We start from the raw sequence: 23,995 nt of genomic DNA, 5'->3' as shown, positions 1-23,995 counted from the left end.
CAACAGGCCTGGTAAGTGTTTACAGACGTGCTGCTGGTTGCATGGTTTCCTGAGCTGATCAGCAATTATTTGCATTGTTTCTCAGATGCTAATGACTATTTGCAGTTTTTTTTTTTACCTGCTCTGGATGTGTGTTCATACAGACGTGCTTTTTACAGTTTTCTCAATATTCGGTAAGCCGGCTGCTGTTTTCCTTTATCTTTCTTTTGAACTTGAACATTTCTCATTTTCACCTGCCTTATTATATATCAATAATTGCACTGTATTTTTTTCCCCCCCGTGTGCTTTTATTGCTTCTGCTGTACAGTTTAATTTTTCAAATGCTGTTGTTTTTCATAAAGCGCATAAAGCTTAGAGGAGACCGCACTTTTGCTTTAGCAGCTCCTAAGGGTTGGAATGAACTTCCCCTGGTCATCAGACAGGCCTCTTCACTTTCTGTTTTTAAATCTCTTCTTAAAACCCATCTGTTCTTCTTGGCCTTTGCCACCATCTGAGATGCTGACTTTTAAAATAGTTCAAATTGTTTTACTACTAATTTCACAGACTAATTCTTTACTTTTTACTTTGTTTTTGTGATTCTATGATATTTTAGCATAGGGCTGTTTTATTTATTCAGGTCTTACTGATTTTATTATTGGTTTAATGCTTACATATGGCTGCTGTTTATTTAAGCTGGTCCTGTGGATGTTTAAAGTGCTCTATAAATAAAGCTGGTACGGTATATCATTTGTGTCTTGTGTCTTCCTTATACTTGTTTTGCCTCTGTCACACCCAATCTTCCCCCTCCTTGGGACAATAAAGGGATTTCTATTTTATTCTAAACAGGAAAGTGGTTAAGCAGACTATGATCACTCTGGAAGAGTGGGAGGATCTGTTGGCAGGAGTCAGATCTGGCTTTTATGGAAGAGTGTCAAGGAGAAAGCCATTGTTAAAAGAAAGCCATTAGAAGTCCAAGTTGGAGTTTTCCAAAAGCGATACAGGACACAAAGCAGACATGTTGTAAAAGGTGAGCTGGGCAGTTGAAACCAAAACCTTTTGGAGCTACATGGAAAAACTCATGTGTTGTAGCAAACACTGAAAACACATATGCTGTCATCAATTTCATCAATTTACCAAGTTTGGTTTAGAAGTTTAAATCAATTCGGTAACACATAACACATACAGTATAGCAAACAATACATTATATCAAATATAAGCACCCATGAAAAAAGATTTCAGCATAATATACGTAATGATGTTGAATACACTTGTTTTAAGCAAACACATTTTGTGGAAAAAAAATGTCTCCATTGTTTGTTTTCCTCAGTATGTTTGAGAAAGAGGATGTCCCGGACATCAGAAGCTCCCTGGATCCTCCAGCAAGGTGTCTGCTTCTCTCAGGACTCAGAAATGTGTTTCTTTCGACTCCTGTAAAGCAAGCGGACACGGAAAAGATGAGAACTAAAAAAAAAAAACATCGAATTAAAGTTTTGCAGGGAGAAGAAACTCGACTTTCTGAAATGTGTTCTCGGCAGACTCCGTCTCAGAGTTTAATGAGGAGGAAAACTGTGAAGCTGCTGCTTGAAATTGTGACTCAGCATGCAACAGTCTCTGAGGTAATGGGTCGGAGTTACGTTTTAAATCATCTGACTCTGCTGGGTTGCTTTGATCTTTTTAAACTGCATTTCTAATGAGGCTTAGGGGCGAATTTTAACAACCTGCAAGCGTTCTTTCTCGGCAAAAACCCTTATGTGGCACTTTCTCACACTAACCACATCCATTTTTTTTTGTCAGTGTGTGAGTAATCAAATTGCACAAGACCTATAAAAGCGGACAGATTTCCAAACACCCTCTGATCTCATATTACCATCAAAAGACACCCATGAAGGGTGGTTTACGTTATTTAAATCTCCCTCTTCCCTTACATTATAGAGCGCGTGTACACATATATGCACTTCACAAAATCTCCTGATCATCCAGATTCTTAATTGTTTACACTTTCCCCAGTGCTGTGCTGGGTATATCTGAAACTAATTAGTTCTATATATTTTTTTGCAACAGTTCCTCTGTTCCAGCTGAAAGATCAGGCCACGTACGCAAGTGAACGCTAAAACAGGGCATGCACAAACAAAAGCCTTTGGCACTGAAAGATTTGCGGACATGCAGGAAAATGTGGGTGTTTAAATGCGAAGAGGTCAGCGGGAATATACGCAGAGCCTACATGAGCATTTACGTCGGCTGTTTGTGTGTTTGGGCTGAACTGAGAGAAGAGAATTTGCATTAATGGCCTGTGGTGGAATGAAAAGGAGTCCCTTTGCACACAGCAGAGGATGTCTGTTGAAGTGTGTGCATGGGAAAGCATACGTAATTTCACATCAAAACCCGTTCGATTTAATTAGCAGTCTCGGTCATGCTGCTCGGACATAGCAGGAGTAAATGAAGCGAGCGAATAAGGTCCGTTTTAATCACTGTTTATAGGGAGGAGCATAATACGGCAGTCCCCCGCCATGAACTACAAAGGGAACTGAATCAGTTTTCCCCACTGCGGTCGCAGACGAGGAATATTCTTCAAACTGATTTAGGCGAGAGAAAGTTATTTCGTTATTTGTGTCTTTTATGACAAACTTGCAGAAACTAAAACTCTATTGGAATTTCACGGTAAACACATGCAAATCAAAAGCAATTACCTCACGGTGTAAGTTGTGTTGGGTGCTTAAAAGGCTCACGACTTTTCAACTTTCATCTACATTGACAAGCCATGAAACCAACGGCGCCATGTTATGTCGGTCTTTGGCCCCTTCAGTGGAACAACCTTCCTACGTTGTTATGTAACCTCTGGAGAAACCAGTATGGGACCATTTTCAGCGTGATAGGCCCCCGACTGACAAATAGTCAGTCGGAATCTCAACAATCCCACAATTTTCCAGTCTGTAAATGCACCATACTAAGTCGGATAAATGACAGCTCTCTTCAGTGCGGACCTTCTTACTGAGTGCTGACTATTTTTTTGTATCAGTGAGGTGCTCAAAAAAATAAAATAATTGGAAGCACGTCGATGTGAGACGGCAGATAAAAGGAAACCATTTTCTCCAACATGGCTCCAGCCCATTCATCCCAATCTGTACTCACTTGTGTTGGTTAACATACTACTGAAAATGACGGGCTTGTGCGGATTTCAAACAGTGAAGTCTGTATAACACCACAAAAGTTCATGACGTATCAACTTCCCCCTCATTTTGTGCTGAATTGGAAACCATATCCTGGTTCCAGCGGGAAATGTTGAAGATTACAGGAAGTAACATTGTCATCTGATTCTTAGGACTCAATTGTTGCAATGAAATATTTATGACAATATTTTTAAGCGTAACATTCTGTAACAACAGAAATAAGCGAGTTTCGGAGATAAAAGGCTATGTTTAAGGGAAATTCCTCCCAATATGAGTTGTTTCTGTTCGTTGCAAACTTTCTTATCCCATTTTGTCTCAGAATGGTGGTCTTACGCAGTCACTGCTGGCGTGCGCTCCTGCTCCTACCTCTTGTGTATATTCGTCATCATTTTGGTGTTTTGCTCTTCCAGATAGACAGTACAGAACGGCGTCGTGGATGGTGTCGAACAGGCAGGACTTTGTCACTTTGTCGTTGAAGAACCCTCCAGCCAGGAGGTTCTCCACCACACCACCTAGACACAAAGAAGACGCTCAGAACGGACACACGGGCGTCGGCCACTAAAGCGCAAGGGAAGCTGAGGGTACGTGAAAAGCGATGGAGCAATTAGTAGACTGCAGTGGTAAGAGTAGGAAAAGCACCTGCCAAGATTAGTGAAGACGAGAACACACAATGGGAGGCTTTATCTGGTCTTCAGTATATTTTCTGAACGCATCAATATTCTTGGCAGCTCTACCGCAAGCCGAAACACTTTAAATAAGCCAATGCGCTATTAACTCAGTGCAGGCCAATTAGTGCTGTTGATCCTTTGAAGTAATCTGGATAGCTCCCAGCTCTGTGCACTAGCAGATTGTTTGTCCCCCAAAGATTTCAATGCTTCTTTTCTACACAGAAAATCAACTTTAAATTTGTTGACCATCATGTCATGTCAGAATTAACTAAGAATAGATTTGCCGCTCTGAAAAGACAAACCAACCCACCAGACTTCACTTGGTGATCCGTTATTTCATCACGATCAAGCCAGGAGCGGATTTAACGACCTAGATTTACTTTGAGAAAGTCTGTGGACTTGCTTTACAGAAACATTCAAATAAAATGAACAACCAGCTAAAACAACACCCAGTGTTGTTATATGGGCTCAAGTGGGCCGTGAGGGTCTGGAATGTGATTTAAGACAAAGAGGAAAGAAAAATAGCCCTCTTCATGCTGAAGAAGTCTCCCAGATAAACAGCACCAACAGTTTTTGAATGCATATTGTTTTCAAATAATTGTTTTTTTCACATTTTCCTTTTGAATAACCAAAATCATTACAGCTGCTTGGGTCCAAATGATGACTGCTTTGTATTCTGGCAACAGACAGCACGCAACCTGAGGACTGGACTTACTCTGGCAGCAAGCGAGAACAACCTCAATGTCGATTTCTCCATAGTCTCGGCGAATCTGAAACAGAAGCACAAACATTCAAATCATTTGTTAGATTTAAAATACTAGTGTAATGTTCAAAAGGATATGACTTGTTGGTGTGTTATGTAAATTTCGCCCTCTGACACCAGGAAGGTTGATTTTTCTCAGTCTACTGTCTGCAGGAATGCTACTGAGTGTGCGTGGGAGAGGGGAGAAGAAATAAAGAGGCAGGATTTTCAGCAAAGATATTGCACCCATACAATATTTCATGGTGGCTTTACTCCTTCATTTATATCCAGTCACTACAAACCTCATGCAAAGGTGTAACTGTAACAAGCTTTAAATATATCTTACAGGTGCAGATGTCTGAATTTTTCCTATTTGTGTCAGAGAGATTAACAAAAGCTCTGTCATGATCCCCTGGTATTTGTGTTTTAATTTTCTTTCGTGAATGTATTTGGACTGACTAAGTTTCCTGGATTTTCCTTTCTTTAGTTGATTCCTTAAGCGTTTATTTTTACTTCTGTAAAATTAGATGGTGATTCTGTTCTCAGGTCATTCTGTATGATTTTTATATCAGGTTCCGTTAGATCTCTTCTTGTGTTTCCTCCCTCTTTTGCTATTCTTGCTTCGCTCATTGCTTATCTGATGACTGACACCTGCTCTCCTTGTCTTCACTCCTCACTCCCTCTGTGTTTAAGCTGCCTGGTCATCCCCTCTCATTCACTGGGTCCTCCGTTATGCTTCCTCCTGCATGTTCCTCGGCTCATGCTTCATTTAAAACTCACTATAAGGCACACTGGTCCAGCTCCCGCCTCCCACAACATGACACTCTCCCCTGGATTACGGCTCAGTTTCGCACAGCCATGTTATCTGGTGGGTTTTACATGGTGGTTAAAGTACGCAATCAAATTCAAATCCCTCTAATCTCCAAGGAAAAGTGTGGAATGAACAGATATTTCAGAAATTAAGTGAACACAAGATAAAGTAAAAGGGTGTTTCTCTCTCTGTCTCATACACACAGGCATAAAGGAGCTTGTTTCTTTCAAGCTTGGGCTGTGGATTTTATTTATATGTCGGAATATAGATGCTTTGAAAAAGCTCTAACATCTGCTGTTAAAAACACACAAAAAATATGCAAAAAATGACTCCAAAAAGACAGACTAGAGGAAAGAGAACTCAGGGATTTCAAATCTGTTTCATCTGAGATCAATAGAAAATATGAGGTATAAATAAGTGTAAACTGGAATGACTAAAACCTAATGCTGAGAAAATTCAGTCAATCCAAAGTGCTTACTAGCTCCCTACCAATGCTTATTTTCTGAGGTCCAATTCTATCTTTGGATTCTGATTTTACAGTGCTACATGGAGTGGATAAATAAAGGCCAGAAAACTACCTTTGGTTCATGAAAAAGTTTCCTTAAAATTTTAAAAAACCCTCTAATCTTTTTGTGTTAATATATGATGCAAATAAAGTAAACTTGAGTTGCAAAATACCTAATGAATTTAACACAAAGGGATGTTTTTAATTAGTGCTCAGACTATTACATTTTCTGATCGTTATTCTGCCTTTGTGCAGTATCGTGACTCTTATTTTCTTACACTTTTTATTGTCTTGACTCCCACTGTGTCCAGGAAGTTTACAGGGCTGAGGTCAAGGATAATGGCTCTTGGCAGCGAGGTGTCAGGATCGTTGTCCACGTCAATGGTGGCAATGTCCTTCTGGTGCTCTGAATTTGGCTCCTCCTGCTGGGTGGAAGGAGATACGACACAGTTAAGGTTAAGCAAACACTTCAATCAACTTTCAACAAAAGAGGCGCAAACCAGGACAACTAACGGTTACGAAGATTTGGCATGCTGAAAACCTTTAGATTTGCATCACTCTTCAGGTTTCGCTCACCATGTCTATTCCTTTCTTCTTGAGCTCTTTCTTTGCTTTCTTGGCCATTTTCTTTTCGTGCCTCTTTCGCTTGGCTTCCAGTTTCTTCTTTATTGACAGGATCTTGGTGATGTCAATGCCAGACTGAAAGACACGGCACAGAACAATCTCCTTAAGTTTCTATCGTCAATTCAGGGGTACAAGATGCGGCTGATCATCAGTCAAAGGAACATGGGTTCTAAACTCTGCCGCACCAAAATAAATGAGCAAATCAGGTTTGTCCGTACTGTAAGACCAATTGGTTATAAAAGGATGTCTGATTTTAAATACAGTGCAAAATTCAGAGAAAAACAAATAAGAATGTGACTAGATAGCACATAATACAGCTTAAAATAAATATCTGCATTAAAAGTACACAACACATGCTAGTTTCAAGAAACAGAATACATTCAAAACAAAATACTTGATTCCTAATGTACAGCTTGGACAAAAAGTTTGTACTTTATTTTTTTAATGAATTGATTGTTTGACAAAAGAGCTCCAGCCAAAAAAATACCAACTAGACTTGCACAGAAAGAGGTAGGTGGATTTAAACACCAATCAATCAGTTCAGCAGGGGTTCATTTCCAAATCAGCCTCAGGGATCATTGTGTGCAAGGCAAAAGCATGAATGGATAAAGATGAATGTGAAACTACCATTTCTAACAAGAAAAACTGGAAACAAAGTAAGTAAAATGCCTGCCAATATTTTGAATTTTGTGCCGCACAGGGATGTGAGCATGTTAACTCTGTATAATGTTGTGTGTGAGGAACCAAATGTAGGCAGGCAGACAGGAGACAAGGTCAAATAATCCAAACTGAAAACTACTAGAGGAAGCTCAAAGCCCAAAGATAAAAAAAGCAATCAATCAATAAATAACATTAATCATTGTTGGTTTTCCTTTAAAAAGGAAAACTAACAATGATTTCTGTGACTGTGTTTTTGTTCGTTTGATTTTTAAACAAAAATCTAGAATAAATATCTACGAAATATTAGTTTTCTAGTGCCTTTTGACTATAGGCATTCTACTATTTCTTTTTCATTCTGCTGTTTAAAGAGCCACACTGTGAGTATAACTTGCTAATATTAGCTGATTAATTAGTCATTTTGTCTGCTCACTCATAACTTTCTGGTGTTGCTTTGGTGTCCGAGCTTTTCATGACCACGGATGTGTTCAAGAAGTTGCCTTTCTGGTTACAGAGGGAAAGATGTGGCCTTTAAAATAACTTTAGAACAACTTTTTAAAAACAGTTTCCCTTCATCTCAACGATCATCTTCTCCGGTCAATGCTGCCGCTCTTCATGCGGTGCTGTCCTCAGCTATTCCATCCTCCAGGGTCTTTTTCCCCTGCAGGCCTATTTAGGCTCCCTGCTGCTAAGCTTGACTTTCCAAAACTGGTCTAAATTGGATCTCCTTAAATTCCAGCCCTGGACTTTTCTCTGCTGGTGAAACCTATCTGTCACTTAGTTTTTCTGGGCATCTTGTTCTGCTTTGGGTTTACCATTTACCAGCAGCATAGGAAAAAGACAAAGAAATATCTGCCATTCGTAGAGTGATCCCTGAACACTAAAACGGGTCCAAAGAAGTCTGACACATTTCGGATACTTTAAGGTAATAATCGTGCTAAGCCATATCAGTGAGAACAGAATGTAAATAACACTAAATTACTGGAACATCTCTCATCATCTGACCTAACCAGAAACAAAGCATAGCCGGGATTTATCTGGTGATTTCTCACCTTGTAACTAATCCCTGCAGCCACTGCATGACTGCACAGCGAGAGCTCATATTGGTGCCTCAAAGAGGAGAGAGCAGAAGAGAAATGCTTTGGCTTTGACATGCTGACATTTGAATGAGACGTTCCATTATCTCCCTCCCTGATTCAGTCTCTGCACCCCGCTTCACTCGCCTGTCTGCCGGCAAACCATTGTCCACGTTCCCTCGATTTGTCTTCCAGTTTACAACAGGGAGACGAGAAAGAAGGAGGAGGCGCAGGAGGAAAAAAAGGAGAGGGGGAGACAGGGGGAGAAAAAAAACTTAAAAAGAGAAGAGAAATTAGTGGGATGGCATCTTTAACAATGTCTGTCACGATGGTGATGTGCGAACTGGTAACATGCCTCAGCTGTCGTTAGCGTGTCAGAAGTGATGTTTGTAAAAGAGAAGTTGATTGCACAGAGAGGGGGACAAGATGGATCGTAGCTGCCGTCGCTTCTTCTGCTTTGTTTGCATGCAAATGTGTGCGCCTGTGTGTGTTTGGTTCATTAAATCGGGGCTTAGTGTCCATCACGGTGCACGTGTGTCTCTGATGCCGTTTATGGGTGCAGGCATATTATTATATATCAGCACGCATGTTTTCCCTGCAGGGAAATTTAGAGTGCAGGTTTTCTTGTCACTTTTCTAAATATTAGTTTCGAAGGAGCACCAACAAGCCCCATTCGGATAGTCTTTATTTTTAGCCTTAATATTCTGCTTATGTGTGCGTTGTCACCTTTTCTCCCAGGGCTTCTTGGTACATCTCAGCGTTGGCAAAGTAGAGGGTGGCAGAGGAACGGAAGATTAAAACTCCTGGAACCTGCCTCACCTAAAACCCATTAATGAGGTAAACACAGAAAAATGTTCAGTAAATGCTCCACCTAAAATCAGAACATAAGCTAACACTAAAGCAAATGGCTAATACGTGCACAGTATTTTATGGCACATGGTTGTTGTTGAAAGACTTATAGAAAGCATGAATTATTTACGATCACATCCGACTAAACTCAGATCATATTTATGGTTTTGGCTTGACTCTGCTGGCAAAGGCTGAATTGTGAAAGCCTATAGGAGCTACAGTGCCTTTAAAAGTGTTAGTACCCATTCGACTTTTAACATTTTGTCAGGTAATTGCCTATTTTATAAGTGAAAATCATAAAAAAAATTATTCATGGTACATTTGTCTGCAGTCTCCCACATTAAGTGTAAAACCATCTTTGCTTAGGTCTGGACTTTGTGCCATCGAGACTGGCCTCAATCAGCCAATTTTTCTCAGCCTCCTTCAGTCAGAGCTGCCCTGTATTTGGCTCTATCCATCTTCTCTACACATGGAATAAGTGAAAGTGCTCATAAACATTAGTTTATTTTTGTTTGACACATACGTAGTATAGTAACATGTTAGCACCGACGAGGTAATACACAGTAGATGATCAACTGAGGACTGATGAATGTTTTAGATCCTGCTCTCTGCTGGGTTTTGGTCCTGTTTCTTAAAGACCCAACATTAATAGGCTGTTTGTCTGCTGTTGCGTTTTTAAACCTCATCTTTTCGGACAGCTGATGATTTTTTAAAAAGCAGCCAAACTGCAAAGAGCATCTTCAAGAACTATTAGACAACATCACTTTATGTGACAAATAATAATAATAATTATCAATTATTAATAATAAAAAATATTATATTTTCCACATATGATTCAATAAAATGTGTCTTTAGCATTCAACCCATGCCTTAGGGAGCATCCTTGGCCTAATGGTCTTTCTCAGGGACCCAGTATGGCAGTTTGTGGGATTCAAACCCACAACCTTGCAGCCTCTCCAGGAAACAAGCACCTTGCCCTATAACCACTAGGCCACTACTCCCCACAATGTGCAAAAATCGAGAATGTCTGTTTTTTTTTAAGTTGTGTTTAAAGATGTTACAAGGATTTCCAAATTCCCCATAGTAATGTTAATGCACCCACTGGCCACTTTAATTTCATTTAGGCGTCAAAACATGGCAGAGAGGACTTGCTGATGCTCACACCGAGTAACATGACGGGGAAAATAAGGATTTTTAAGTGACTTTGAATGGGAAGTGGTTGTTGGTGCCAGGCTGACTGGTCTGTGTAAGACAGAAGCTGCAGATCTGCTTGGATCTTCACACACAAGTCGTCTCTCTGGTTTACAAAGGATGGGCCACAAAATGGAAAATAACCAGTGAGCAGGAGTTGCGTGTATAGAAATGGCTCCCAAATTGTTTGCAGGTAATAGAAAGACAACGACAGCTCAAGTAACCGGTTGTTACAAACATGATATACAGAAAACCATCTCAGAACATGTAGAACTTTAAAGCAGGGCCTTTTCTGTCAGCGAAGGACGGAAGATAGAGGCTACAGTTCTCACAGGCTCAATAAAAGTGAAGAACGACAGACTGAGGAAATGTTGCGTGGACCGATGAGTCCCGATTTGATCTGCATCACTCAGATGTTAGGGTGACAATTTGGCATGATCAACATGAAAACATGGCTCCATCCTGCCCTGCGTCAGCTGTTCAGGCTGGTGATGGGGGTGTAATGATGTGGAGGATTTTGTCTATTTAGCACACTTTGTGCATGCTGAGCCTTGAATAAACGCCACGCACTATCTGAGAATTGCTGCTGACCACGTCCATCCCTTTATGTTCACGGTGTGTTGTCTTCCTATGGCTACTTCCTGCTGGATAATCCACCATCCCACAGTGCTCAAACGGTCTCAAACCGACTTCTTGAACAAGAGATTGTGTTCGCTGCCGTCCAAAGGCCTCCAAAGTCACAAGATCACCATCGAGTAGAGCAAGATTGAGATAAAAGATCCACAGTATGGATATGTGATGCACCGGGCTGAATCTATGCAGGGCAGAAATGAAGGTAGTTCTGAAGCCAAACGGGGTCCAGCTTGTTGCCATCAAAATATAAGTGACCAATGACTGTGTCGTAAAGTAATGAGCAAGTCAGAAAGGTCAGTGCAGCCTATGCTATAGGATTAAAAATGCAACCGCAAAGAAAATTCAACCATAGAAAAGTTGTTTCACCATTTGAGCAGCTGCCCAGAGCTATACCGGGTCTAGTTTTCTCAGTAGATGTTTTGACATTAGGAAAGTTGTACTCTTTGTTTCCTGCATGGTTAATATCTGTAGAACATGGGTGAACAAAGAAGAAAAATGCAATCCTTGGGAATGTACCCCTGTTTATATTGTTTCCTTATGTCATGTGTCATTAAGGCACAAAATGTATAAATGGGCCATGAAGATGATGATAACATACAGACATGTTACATAGCTTTGACCAGACTTGTTTCTTTAATATTTTCCATTTATGGAGCATACATATTAAAATACTTCCATGCCAAACGTTTTATTTTTTAATTACCTGACCATAGTCCTCCACTGGCTTGTAAATATCAGTGTCTGCCACCTGTCCTAAGAGGGAGTACCTAGGTCTGAAACACACGCAAAACAAAGAAGTGGTTGAATACTTGCACTGCATGTTGAGGAGGTTTCGGCATTTGTTATCAATGTAAATAATCTTTGAGGAAAATGCTTTGGGGATTTCAAATCCATATCATACATTGTCTAAAAAGGGGGTGAAAAAGTCAGTGCGTTCTGCAACTACTAACTAACATGCTTGCATGCCCTCTATAGGTGTAAAACCTCAGAACCTTCATGTTTTTAGACACGGTAGTGCTTCATGTGGACGTAAACAGTAAAGTATCCTTACAGCTGTGTCCTGAAGATGACAGTGAGCATAGAGAAGGCGATGGCAGCAGCCAGACCCAGGTCTGGGTTCAGCAACACGGTCAAGATGAAAGAGACCACCCAAATCATCTGGAGAAAGACAAGATCACAAGTCAGGAGCTATAACAAGACTACACCCACTGAATAGGTCAAAAAGGTCTCCCTGGGTAATTTTTAATACAATTTGGGCCTGAGTAAGCATCATTAAGTTCACACTGGAGAGACAAAAACATCTGGTGCAAACACATAGTTTCACATTTTGTTGTCAATTATGAGTGAAATGTTATTCCTACACCTAAGGCTTACATATTGATTATAGATTACAGGTTTACAGCAGCCATAAGGATGACAATGACCTCTTTATTTATCATTTCACATTCTTTGAATGGTTGAATCCAGTGAACTTAGGTTTTTCCTCCAGCATGCTTTAACATTCAACCATTCAACGTGAGGGGAGTTTCGGTGTAAACTATTTTTCTCATTTGATTTCACATGTCTGATCCAAATCAGTTCAAGATTACAAATATTTCTCTATCATCCTTTCTAGGTTTTGATGATGCAGTGGTAGCAAATCTGATTTTTTGTTTTGTCACAATTAATAATTTAATAAAACAGGGTACCATGTCTTCAAGAGCTTTTTTTCTGAAATTGCTGTCCAAATGGAACGTTCTTGAATAAAATAACCTTTAGCTGACTGAAACATATCCAACATCAAATAACTTTTCCAATGGCACCTTTGTGCTAGCTTAGATCCCTTTATTTCTTTTGGCTTGATAGGGTATTATAACTATGTACATAGGAGTAGAGTTGTGATAATTTTATAGACAAATTTTCCAGCAGCACCATGTAACTTTTAGCCACTAGGGGTGCTAGAGATGGAATTTCCGGGTTTAGCACGCCATAAGGCCGCTGGTGACACACTGTCGCAAAATTAAAAGGCCTCCCTCCGTGTTTTGGAATCTGATGGCAGACTGCTTTGGACCAGCAGATTGAGAGGCCATGGAGTTACTTGTAAAGACGACATTCATCCCTCTAGATTACATCCTACATCAGAGAACCAAAAATATCTCTGATCAGGTAAGTGTCATATCTGTTTTGTTTGGTTGTTATGGCAGAAATGGGTCAAGTGACCTAGAGCGGCAGTCTAGGTCACATGACCTATTCAGCAATGGATCCAACCCTCTCGAGTTATAGGCGAGTTTTTGAGAAGGGCAGCCCACACGGAGCATCGATTGGTGCTAAGGGCTGTATGTTGACCTGAAAAATTAATTTAATGTATCTCAAACTAAGCCAACATATGGGTCCAAACTTGCACGATCCTGCTTTAATATGTTTCCATATCTAAATTTACATACAAGGACTGTAACCAGATCTTGTGACATGAGAAAGAGAAGTCTCTCCAAGAAAGCACTGTTCAGTTTATTTTATTGTTACTTTATCTGCTGCAGACAGTTTTTACTCTGAACCAAGGAATCTAAGGTTGGCACCTTGTTTAAGAGCTTTGTTTCTTTTTTGAATTTTGTTCAACAGACTTCAACAGACTTCAGACAAAGACAGCTAAGTCATGAGCCTTTTGCGTTGTCTGGTTATCTGGCAGCATTTTGCTTTTAGATTATCAAACCCATTTTAATGCAAGAAGTTGATCGTCAAAGTGAATACAATAACCAGTGTGTATATTGAAAAACAGAGCTTGATTTTAGCACCCACACTCAGGGCCTGATTATTATCTGGCTTGGAAAAATCAATAAATCGCATAAATAGAAACTATTGGACAACATGAATTAGGCCAAAACACATCACTCCCTGATTTAAAGAAATTCAAAAAGAGAAACAAAGTCCTTAAAATCTATTTGTCTGGAAAGAGTTACACAATTATCTCTAAGGCCTTAGGAACAACATAGGGAAACATTATCCCTCCATTATAGATATTTTAAGCAGTTCTGTAAAGACGGGCGATGTAAGAGACTCATCCCCAGTTTTCACAAATGCCTGTGGCAGCTGCTGCCTGCTAGCTGAGCACAGCCACTTATTAAGTTTAGGGCCAATTAGTTTTTAACAAAGGGCCATGTTCGTTTAGATTGTTCAACAACCTTAAAAGATGAAATTATAATTAGAAACCTTTCATAAATATATTTTTAATATTTAAAAGTAATATCAAAAAGCAAAAACAGAAGTAACTTTGGTGAAAAATTCACTAAATACACATCAAACTATAACCTTTGGGATTTTTACATTAAACTAGTAAAGGAGCAGATAAGGTGTTTAGAGCGAGAATATATGGCAAAACTGTGTCAAAGAGAACAAAGAATAAAAAAGGTGCAAACATCTTGTCAAAAAAAATAAAAAACGAGAATGATGAATTTTTCTTTGCAAATGAACATTTTCCTTGCCAGGTTTTTGGCACACTCACCATGTCGACTTTATTGCTTCTCCACAGAGCGGGGATGTCCATGAACTGCTTCATCATACCTTGGAGATTAACGAAGATGATGGCAGCCAGCACTGCCTGAAAAATTAATCAAACAGAGCCATTTATATCGTGTGCTGAACTGAGCTTGTTGAGATCAGCACCGCAGTGAAAGGGCCAATGAAAAGTGACCTGGGCATGAACTCAGACGTTAAAGTTTATTCCTGGGATAAGACGTGCTTTAAAAGTGTGAACCTATAGCCTCAACAAAGAGCATGCACGCATTTGACGATATAGTTAAAATTCATTTGGCGCAGGATAAAAGCATCTCAGGCCTTGAACCGGAGAAATCTGTTAGTTGTATTTCAGAGCACAATCCTCAGCTGTGAGGTAAATCTCTACTGAGCTGAGCTCTGAGGAGGCCTGGTAATTTCTGCACACATTCCTGCTCAGCTTCGGACACATGTTCATGATTGTGCGTGCAAACACACGTGAATACCTTGGGTAGCTCTTCAAAGAGAGATCCAATCCAGAGAGTGATGAAAAGGATAACCACCGCCGACAGAGCCCCGGCAACCTGCGGCGAACGGAGAGGGAACACGGGCACGTGATGAATGGGTGGGCATCAAGTGAAAAAGATCAGAGGAAAAGCATTAGAGTAACTTTAAAGAGATTAATGAAGTAGCGACTGGCGGTGTGAGCTGAAAGAGGGAGAAGAATTGGTCAGGCAATAGTCTGAGACTCTGTTTGGTTAATGATGACATGACCCTGTTGTTGTTACCAGTTGTTACCTGAGCACATACAGAGCACGTTTTCTGAAAGAGAAGGGGGGTATAACTTAAGGGGTCACTCAATCTTCAAGATCCGCAATTTTAGAACAACAAGGAAAAGCTTCTGTATTTCAATTAAAGGTGTAAAGTTATGGAATAAGTTACATGAAGATTTAAAACAAAGCAATAGTTTAACACAATTTAAAAGAAGGTACAAAGAGGTAATTTTCAATAGATACACACATGGGGACAGAAAGCAATAAGGTGTGTATTGAAGATAATAACTTGGTGTAAGGGTTTAGAAAGATAAACCAGCATAAAATGGGAAAATGTATAGGTAAATATTAGTAACTGTTACTTCAAACTGCCACTTTGATTTAGATTTTTTTTTTTTTTTTTTTAATGACAGTAGGACTCTAAGTCTCAAGTGTTTAGGGGTAGGAGTTTATAAGTTCTCACTTCTTCCTACCCCGTTTTGAGCATGATATGTTAACTGAAACAAAAATCTGTATTTTCTCTTCTTTCTTATGCACTTCTTGTTACTGTGCACTATTTTATTTTTATATTTGTATCATGTTCGAATAAATAAATAAATAAATAAAAAAATAAAAAACCCTGAATCTGTTCAATTCTGCAGCAAATCTGTGTTTTGTTCGGTTTTTGTTTGTTTGTTTTGGTGAGAGAGGTGAAGTGAGGTCAGAAATCTAAAAAAAATCCAACCTGGGTCCTTCCTCCGGTGCTTTCCTGAACCAAACTGCGAGACATTGAGCAGCTGATGGCGAAACACTGGAAAACTCCTCCAATAGAATTGCTCAAGCCCAAGGCGATTAGCTCCTAAACCATGAAAAACCCAAGTTTTACGTACGAAAATATAACGCGTCATCCTCAAGCGACCCGTCCCCGATCACACTACCTGGTTGCTGTCCACCTTGTAGCCGTATTTGAGCGCAAATATTCGTCCAAGGGAGATAGCGATGCCATAGCCGACGACAGAGAGGGCGAAGGCATCCCCGATCACCTGGCCAAACAGCGACAGAGTAGGAGCAACAGGCGGCTGGAGACTGATGAACAAAGACACACGGGACAAAGCATCAGTCATTGCAAACTTCTCATGTGCAGAAATGCACAGTAGTGCATGTGTTTTCCTCACCCGGAGGGAATGTCTCCCACCACTTCAACTCCATATCTGCTCTCCAGGTTGACTTGCCAAGAGATAACCGTTGCGATGATCACCTAGAAAACCAGCCACAGGTCAATTCATCAGCCTACGCGGGGTTTTTAAGGGACATCAACGTTCCTCTGTACTTACAGCGACCAGCTCGATGGGCAGGGGAACAGGTAGCTTTTTACCCAAGTATGCATTCAGCTCCTTGGCGAGGATTAGGCCAACAATGGCAACGATGCTGACCACCAACGTGCCCACATTGGTCTGTGGAAGCAGATAGCAGATCTCCACCACCGTCTGGAAGACAGAGGATGTTTATGTCGTCTTTGAACATTATGATTGGTTTCAAATTGCTAATAAACTAGAGAAATGTTACTTGTTCAAGATCCAATTTTTCCAATCAAAAATGATAATTGTCTTACATAAATCAAGGAGATCGGTCCGCTGTATCTCTTCGGGTTAATACCGAAGGCGTATTTCAGCTGGGAAACGATGACGTGGATGGCGGCTCCCGTGGTGTAAGCTCGGACGAGGGGCTCAGACAGGTAGGTGACCACGAAACCAAACTGGACCAAACCAAGAAGAATCTGCATACATGTACAAGACGCATATGAAGATCTCACGGCGGGAAACCGAATCAATCGGGAAGTCTTGCATAGTCGGCTGTTTTGACGTTTACACAGGTTTCTTTGCACTTCAGTTGAAAGGGATTAAGTTGAAATCCTAATCTTCGGGCATTTTAAATTCTGCAAATGAAACATTGAGATCTGTTCTTTTATATGGAGTTCCTCAGGTTTCAGTTTTAGCCCCCCCTTCTTTTTTCTCTTTGCTCTCACTTGGATCCATTGAAAGCATGGTGTCTCTTTTCACTTTTTTGTGTAGGCGATTGCCAAATCTATATGCCACTTAAAAGTGACACAAGCTGTGTTGAGCCCCTTCTTAATTGTGTTAATGATTTGAAGGGATAAATGCATTTAGATGTTTTTATATATATATATTTTGATGAAAAAAAGACTGAGGTGAGGGTATTTGATGGCACATAAGAGGGTCTGTGATTGGACTTGGGGTGTCTTGACCAGTTTCTAAAGCCGGCCTTCTCCAATCTTGGACGATTGGTTAACATTTCAGACCAAATCAAGGCTGTCAAGTCCAGCCTCTTTCTGCTGTGGCAGCTGGCTCAGATAAAGCCCAGGGTTACAAAAAAGCACTTTGTAACAGCAATCCATGTGTTTGTGACCACACGGCTGGATTACAGTACCATACTTTATTTTGGTGTCAGTGGATTTTTCATCATACATCTGCAGATGGTGGAAAAAAAGCAGGTCTTTTAAGTAAGACACAAGTTTGACCATGTTAAAAGAAAATAAAAGAAAGCAACCCCATAACCCTGCACCTGTTGTGTTAAATCAAGTCCACGCTTGACCAAGAGCTTGTAAAGCTGGAGTTGCAAAGAACGTCATTAAATATATTCAACATTGTTAAATCCTTTTAAAAAGTTACTTTTTTAACTGTATCCATTTGGTTGGTCTTTATCTTCTCTTTTACAAATATTAGAAAAACGCAGACCGGTTGCAAAACCGGTTGGATTTCTCAGTTACCAAAAACGTAATGACTTTTTAAGCTGGAAAGCTAATAAGCTGATCTCCATGTCAGGTCCTGGCATGGAGATCAGCCTGAATGAGCTTCAGACCATCCTGAACAGGATCGTGGGCAAACATAAGGATCTGAAGACAGGCGGCTTTTCTAAAGAAGCTTGTCGCAGCATGATAAACCGTACGAGGGATTGCTGCAAAGCAATCAACAATGCAGATGACTGTCCCTGTGGCTCTACACTCTTTCAGTAGGAGTGAATGCTGCTTGTTGAGACTTGATGCAATCTACTGGGTTTCCTAAGGTAGGAAACTTTTTGACCAATCTGTATGATTCGATTGAATTTGACTTTGTAAAGTGCCTTGAGATGACATGTATCATGAATTGGCGCTATATAAATAAAATTTAATTGAATTAATAAAACCTAAAGTTTCTCAAGTTAACAATTTGCAAGTTAATTTAATCATAAAAGATTATGCAATGTGTCGTACACAAAATGTTTCTGCCTCCAAGGTTGATTGATTTGTATATGAAGCTGCTCAGAAATATTAAAATGTTAACCTAGCCAGCCAGATTGATAATGGGTAGCACTCTACATTCTCATGAATGCACAAATACCGCAGGAATTCATCTTTAAGGTAGTTAAAATGTACCTGAAACAAGCCAGATAAAAACGTGACCGCAGCAGCTATTCGGACCCTCTCTTGATCTCGAGCGACAGAGTCGATGATGCTGGAGTTGGTCACGTTGTCCCAGATCTCAAAGTTTGAATCCGGTGCCAGTCGGTCGACCACCCCTCCGATCATTACGCTCATCACTGCGTATGTTCCTGGAGAAGGATGGCAGAATCAGGAACAGTTTTCCCCCTCTCTTTTAGGAAACACTCACTGAAGTCATTTCTTCTAAGTTCTGTTGGGTTTTAGAAAATGTTTATAGGAGAGTGAAAGTGTAACTGTCCACTTTATTTGCTTTGTGGGAAACTGAGGGTGCCTTATCCCTCCCCCCTTACAAACAGGTTTTGCCATGCAAGTGTTACAAAGTTACTTTAACTGACAATTATCGTAAGGATACTGTATCTTAGAGCAGATTGGCTTGAAAAGTCAATGCTCAGAAAAGTCAAAGTTTGTGAAGCAATACAATATATTGCATGCCCTATTTTACTCAATTTTGGCTTTTTGTTACTGTTGGGTTTTATTTACACATTTAATTTAAGTCAGCTTAAAGTCTGGAATTTGTCTCAGTGATTTGAGTCAGATTAAATATTAACTTTTGAATAATTTTCCAGTTGTATGACCCAGTTTCAACTAAGCCTTAGCTGGCAAGTTTCATCAAAGAGACGGAGATGTACAGTGATATTCAGTAAATTAGAATATGCATTTCTAAGAGGCTTGTTTGTCAGTAAAAGTATCTTTTGAAGAAAATTAACCAAAAAAAAAAAAAAAACTACAACCATTAAATGGTTAAATGCTGTGTTTTTATTCACTGGATGAATAAATAAAGGCTTTAAAATAATAAGTCTGTGGTAATCTATATTATGCGCTTCCCTTATTGAGTTGAGTTACCGAAATAAACTAACTTTTCAAAAATATTCTAATTTATTGAATATGGTCCTTGCTAAAATATTAATACCACTTGAACATTTTCACAGTCTGTCAGGTTACAAACACAAGCTTCAACGTGCTTCGTGTGGATTTTATGTTGCTGTCCAACACAAAGCAGGACATCATTGTGGAGCAGACCGTCAGTCTGACTAGAGCGAGAGCATCTGCGAGCAGCAGGTTTTAAATCTTGACACATATTTCAGTTTCATTTAGGTCTGAACTTGGACTGGACCATCCTAACCCATGGATGTCCTTTAATCTAAACCGTTTCAGTGCATCTCTGGCCGTTTAGGATTGTTGTCCTGCCGGAAGATGAATTTCAGCTCCAGTCTAAAAAGTGTTTAGCAGCTTCTAACAGGTTTTCTTCCAGGATTACCCTGCATTTAACTTCACTCATCTTCTCATCAACTCTGAACAGCTCAATCAGAGTCCGGGGGTGTTGTTTTCAACTATCAGGACATCATTAAAACCATATCAGACAATTTCATATATTGCAAACAAGAAAAAAAAGTTAACTTCAGTCTTCTAAAATCGTTAACAGATGAGGTAGAGAAATTACACAGGGTTTAATTACTGAGCATGCATCTGAAACAATTCAAAATCTAACAGGCTCTAAAATGTGTGATCATTTCTCTGGGAAGTGATTGTTTAATAGGGAATCAGATTTAAAAGTAAAATAGTGAGCCTGTGCCACAAACCTACCAACTGAGATGTGCTTCGATGTCCCAAAAATGAAGTAGATGAGGACTGGGTAGAAGGAGGAGTAAAGGCCAAATACTGGAGGGACAGAAGCCAGCAGAGCATAGGCCATACCTGCGGGGAATGCAAACAAGAAATGAAGGAATAGTTTCTGCTTTCCTGAATAAAATGCCTTTAATGGTTCTGGAAGATAATTAAACTCTAATGTGATTCAGCGCCAGAAACTGAATATCATAAGAAGCTTTTTGAGAAGTGTTGTCAACCAGGAAAGCAAGATAAATGCAGGGTTCCTACACAGTCTGTAAAATTATGGAACTTTATTTCAATTTGAATTTTTTATATTATTATTCAGGACTGAATGCGTGTGTAAAAAGCCAAATAAGAAACTGGAAAGATATTTGTGTCTTAATTCCCCATCTTATTGTCTAAAAGTCATTGTCTTTCCTTCCTTCTATGTGTCCTTCTTTCCTTCCTAGTCTTCACGCTTTTTATGTCTGTCTGTCCTTCCTTCCTTCCTTCCTTCCTTCCTTCCTTCCTTCCTTCCTTCCTTCCTTCCTTCCTTCCTTCCTTCCTTCCTTCCTTCCTTCCTTCCTTCCTTCTTTTGAAATTTATATTTTAAATGGTCAGAAGGATGTATAAGTCTGGAATTACATAAAAAATGTGCAGGTATCCAGAATGGCTGCCGTTGGAACCCTAAAACATCTGCAAATTTAAAGACTCAGAAAATACCCAATGTTTTCTATCGTCTGTGCCAAGGCTTAATAAATAAAGAAAGAAAAATCTCCGGCCTTTGCTACTTATCACTTTACCATCATAAACCAAAGAAATTATGGCTCCATCTCCCCCCCCCCCCCCCCACCTCCACCCCCACCCACTGGAGCTGCGTCTCACCCTGTGGGAGCTGCATGATCCCCACACTGATTCCCGAGACCAGATCGCCCAGCGCGTCTTCTCTGAAAGAGTAGCGAGGCAGCCATGACGCAACAGGAAAGGCCCCCAGCAGACAACTCTTCACCCTGGGGCCACTACAGCTGCGTGTGCAAGAGAGAAAGACGACAAAGGACATAGAAACATAACTTTGACATAGAAACATAACTTTGAAGTTTTAAAATCTGCTCCAAAATTGACCAGAAATGGGTTTTTTTTTGTTGACTCGGTCTAATTTTGGACGTTGACTCATCATTTTTCCCTCTGTTCAAAAAGGAGCTGGGTTTTGTATTTTTAAGTGAATCACATATTTGCCACCGAACATGGAAACTGTAACCATTAAAATCCTCACCTGGATAAAAAAAAAAAAAAAAAAAGTATTTATGATTCTGAGAACATGCAACTTTGCAGCTGCACTTATTCTCAGAAACCACACATGGGACACATTACACATGAGCACATGTGTGTATTTCTGCTTTCTGCATTTATTATTGAACATTCACAACGATGTTCCACCACGCCATGTTAAAGTGTTAAAAACGTACATTTGTAACTTGTACAAACCAGTTCTTAAAAAAAAAATCTAAACTAAAAGCTCACGCAATCCATTTTCATTTCACCAAGCATCATAAAGTACTTTTTAAGACTATATTTATTTATTTATTTATTTGCTGTTGTTTGCAAGTCTGTAACTTGGGGTAGGGATAGGATTACTAACCGAATGTCACAGCGTATGCAGTTTCCAACTATATTTTCTTAAAACTTTAAATGAAGTTCAAGAATAAATGTGATTTCTTCCCTACTTAATGCTTTCATGTGGTGCACACTAGAGCTAATTTCAAACTCCTCTTCTTGCATGCATGTGTGTGTTAACAGCTTCAACATCAGGCTCTGGTATGTGACTCCGTACCATGCAAGTTCACTCAGAGTTCCTCGAACCACTTGGCACACAGTCCTTTTACTGCAGTGGTCCGCGACCAGAGGCTAGAGAGGCAAAGTGCACTTGGAAAAGTCAACTAGGCTTGTTAAACATTTGATTGGTTAACCTGCACAGCAGCTCCCCTTCAGACTGATTAAACCGACACGCGTAGTTAGCCACGCCCGCTAATTTTATGAGCGCCCAACAGAATAAAATTAATTCCTGATGAGCTGAAGACTGGGACCAGGAAATAACAGAGAACCTAGAGACATGGCATGCTTTTTGTAAATGAAAGATGGGTTTTCCTTAGAGAAAATAAGGTAGATGTTGACGACTTCACTAAAAAAAAAGGCTGAAGACACGACTGTAGGGCGAAAGAAACTGAGTTAAATTGAACAAATGTTGTTTTCAGTCAGCTCAACAATTTAAGAAGACGAATAATTTATGCTTTTTTATTTTATAGTTTTCACTTAATATTGTCACACACATGTTTTAAAGTCTGTCTGGGTGGACATGCACTTTGGAAATAAATAATGATCTAAGAGGCTTTACCTCATTGAGCCTTTTATTTTGTCGCACAGAGATGTTTTGGTGTGGGTCTTCTCTCCCATCTCATCCAGGTCGCCTTCATCCAGGACCTTCCTGTTGACGTTGTAGGTCATTCTTCTTCTTTCTTCCATGGCTAGAAGGAGCTGCCGGCAAATTCTCAATTATTAGAATAAAAACATTAAAGCCAAACACGTGTGCTCATTTCCCCTAATCTACGAAGGCTTCCTTTATTTTAACTTGCTTCAAACCTCATTGTTTTTCTTAAGTGAGCTGGAGGAATAGTTGAAAGCCTGCCACTAATGTTCACTCGTCTTGCTGGTGGGCCTTTTTATTTATGACCAAATGTTTTTTTGTAATTTATTCTTTTAATCACTGAATGATTCATAATTCTGCATCCCATAACTTAACAAAAAATATTCTTCTGAACTTTGTCAGACGTGCTGATCAAGGCTGCTTCAAAAAGGTTAGTATGACTCACTTGAAGTAAAACATGAAAAAAAAAATGTTTTGGAGATTCAATGCTAATTTAAGATATTCAGACTGACACACGCGTTCCACATCTTAAACTTCTGCTAAAATAGACAATTACCTTGTTGTGTGATAGTAAAAAAAAAAAAAAAAAAAAAAGATTAGATACCAATCTCCAGCTCCCGAGCTTGGACACAAATCCTGGATTCCTCTGAAACTCTGATAAGAACCAGACGAGGTTGTTGTTACATAATATAGTTTTTATATCTGATGCGTTGCCTGGTATTCCACTCAGAGGATCCGAATCCAAAAGTTCTCAAAATCTTTTTAATTTTGTAGTGCCCCTTCCTCATAAATCATGAGAGTGGCCGTCTCTCTTGTTGATGAATAAATCCAGGCTGAGCACAGAGGTGGTTTCTGGATCTGCCGCAGACTTTTCCATTAGATCCAACAGACTCCAAACTAAATGTCCTGAACGCCGTTACTCGTGTGACTGTGAACTGGCTGCTCTCCTGCTGTGGCTTAAGTGATTTGGGGGAGAACTCTAGATATGGCAGCAGACGTGGTTCAGGAGAGACGGAGCAAAGTTCTTTGAATGCAAAGAACAAGTGGAAACGGAGGAGATAGCGGTAACTGCGGTCCATGCACGTCCCGTGTGTGTGTGTGACTTTTAACTGCCTGCATGAATCAGCACTCTGCTTTTTAGTACAGCCGCCACAGCTTTGGGAAGTTCAATGACTCGCATGATGCAGAAGAATAAAGCAGTTAAAGTAAACCAGGATAAATGTTTGTTGAATGAAATATAGATTTGCAGAAAACGTGAGCATTTCTTTTTTTGTTATGTAAAAACTAGATGAAAAACTAGATGTGTCTTATCTGTGTGTTTTATGCCTTTGGTGTGTATTTATGATAAGATTAGCAAGTAATTTT

At 39.8% G+C, this 23,995-nt stretch overlaps 1 protein-coding gene across 4 annotated transcripts; it reads right to left on the bottom strand.

The window, feature by feature from the left end:
• Positions 1-1,086: 1,086 nt before the first annotated feature.
• LOC105929119 (solute carrier family 26 member 6) lies at positions 1,087-23,698 on the bottom strand. 4 transcript variants are annotated; one of them, XM_021318616.2, is made up of 20 exons: positions 23,235-23,698; positions 22,601-22,740; positions 21,094-21,233; positions 20,206-20,316; positions 18,556-18,731; positions 16,735-16,899; positions 16,457-16,609; positions 16,298-16,380; positions 16,061-16,208; positions 15,868-15,981; positions 14,877-14,954; positions 14,381-14,476; positions 11,954-12,060; positions 11,606-11,675; positions 8,956-9,048; positions 6,449-6,571; positions 6,151-6,297; positions 4,530-4,584; positions 3,513-3,658; positions 1,087-1,440 (listed from the first exon to the last, which is right to left on the bottom strand). In XM_021318616.2, the coding sequence occupies exons 2-20, from the start codon at positions 22,726-22,728 to the stop codon at positions 1,384-1,386; spliced, it is 2,190 nt and encodes a 729-aa protein (XP_021174291.2). In that variant the 5' UTR covers positions 22,729-22,740; positions 23,235-23,698; the 3' UTR covers positions 1,087-1,383. The 4 variants fall into 4 exon arrangements, with proteins under 4 accessions (XP_021174291.2, XP_035991125.1, XP_021174292.2 ...); XM_036135232.1 differs by having other exon boundaries at positions 23,187-23,381; XM_021318617.2 differs by lacking the exon at positions 23,235-23,698 and having other exon boundaries at positions 6,151-6,294; positions 22,601-22,820.
• Positions 23,699-23,995: the final 297 nt, after the last annotated feature.

The sequence above is a fragment of the Fundulus heteroclitus genome, chromosome 1 (assembly GCF_011125445.2).
Source record: "Fundulus heteroclitus isolate FHET01 chromosome 1, MU-UCD_Fhet_4.1, whole genome shotgun sequence".
Taxonomy (NCBI): Eukaryota; Metazoa; Chordata; class Actinopteri; order Cyprinodontiformes; family Fundulidae; genus Fundulus; species Fundulus heteroclitus.
This window is presented reverse-complemented; position numbering and strand designations above follow the sequence as displayed.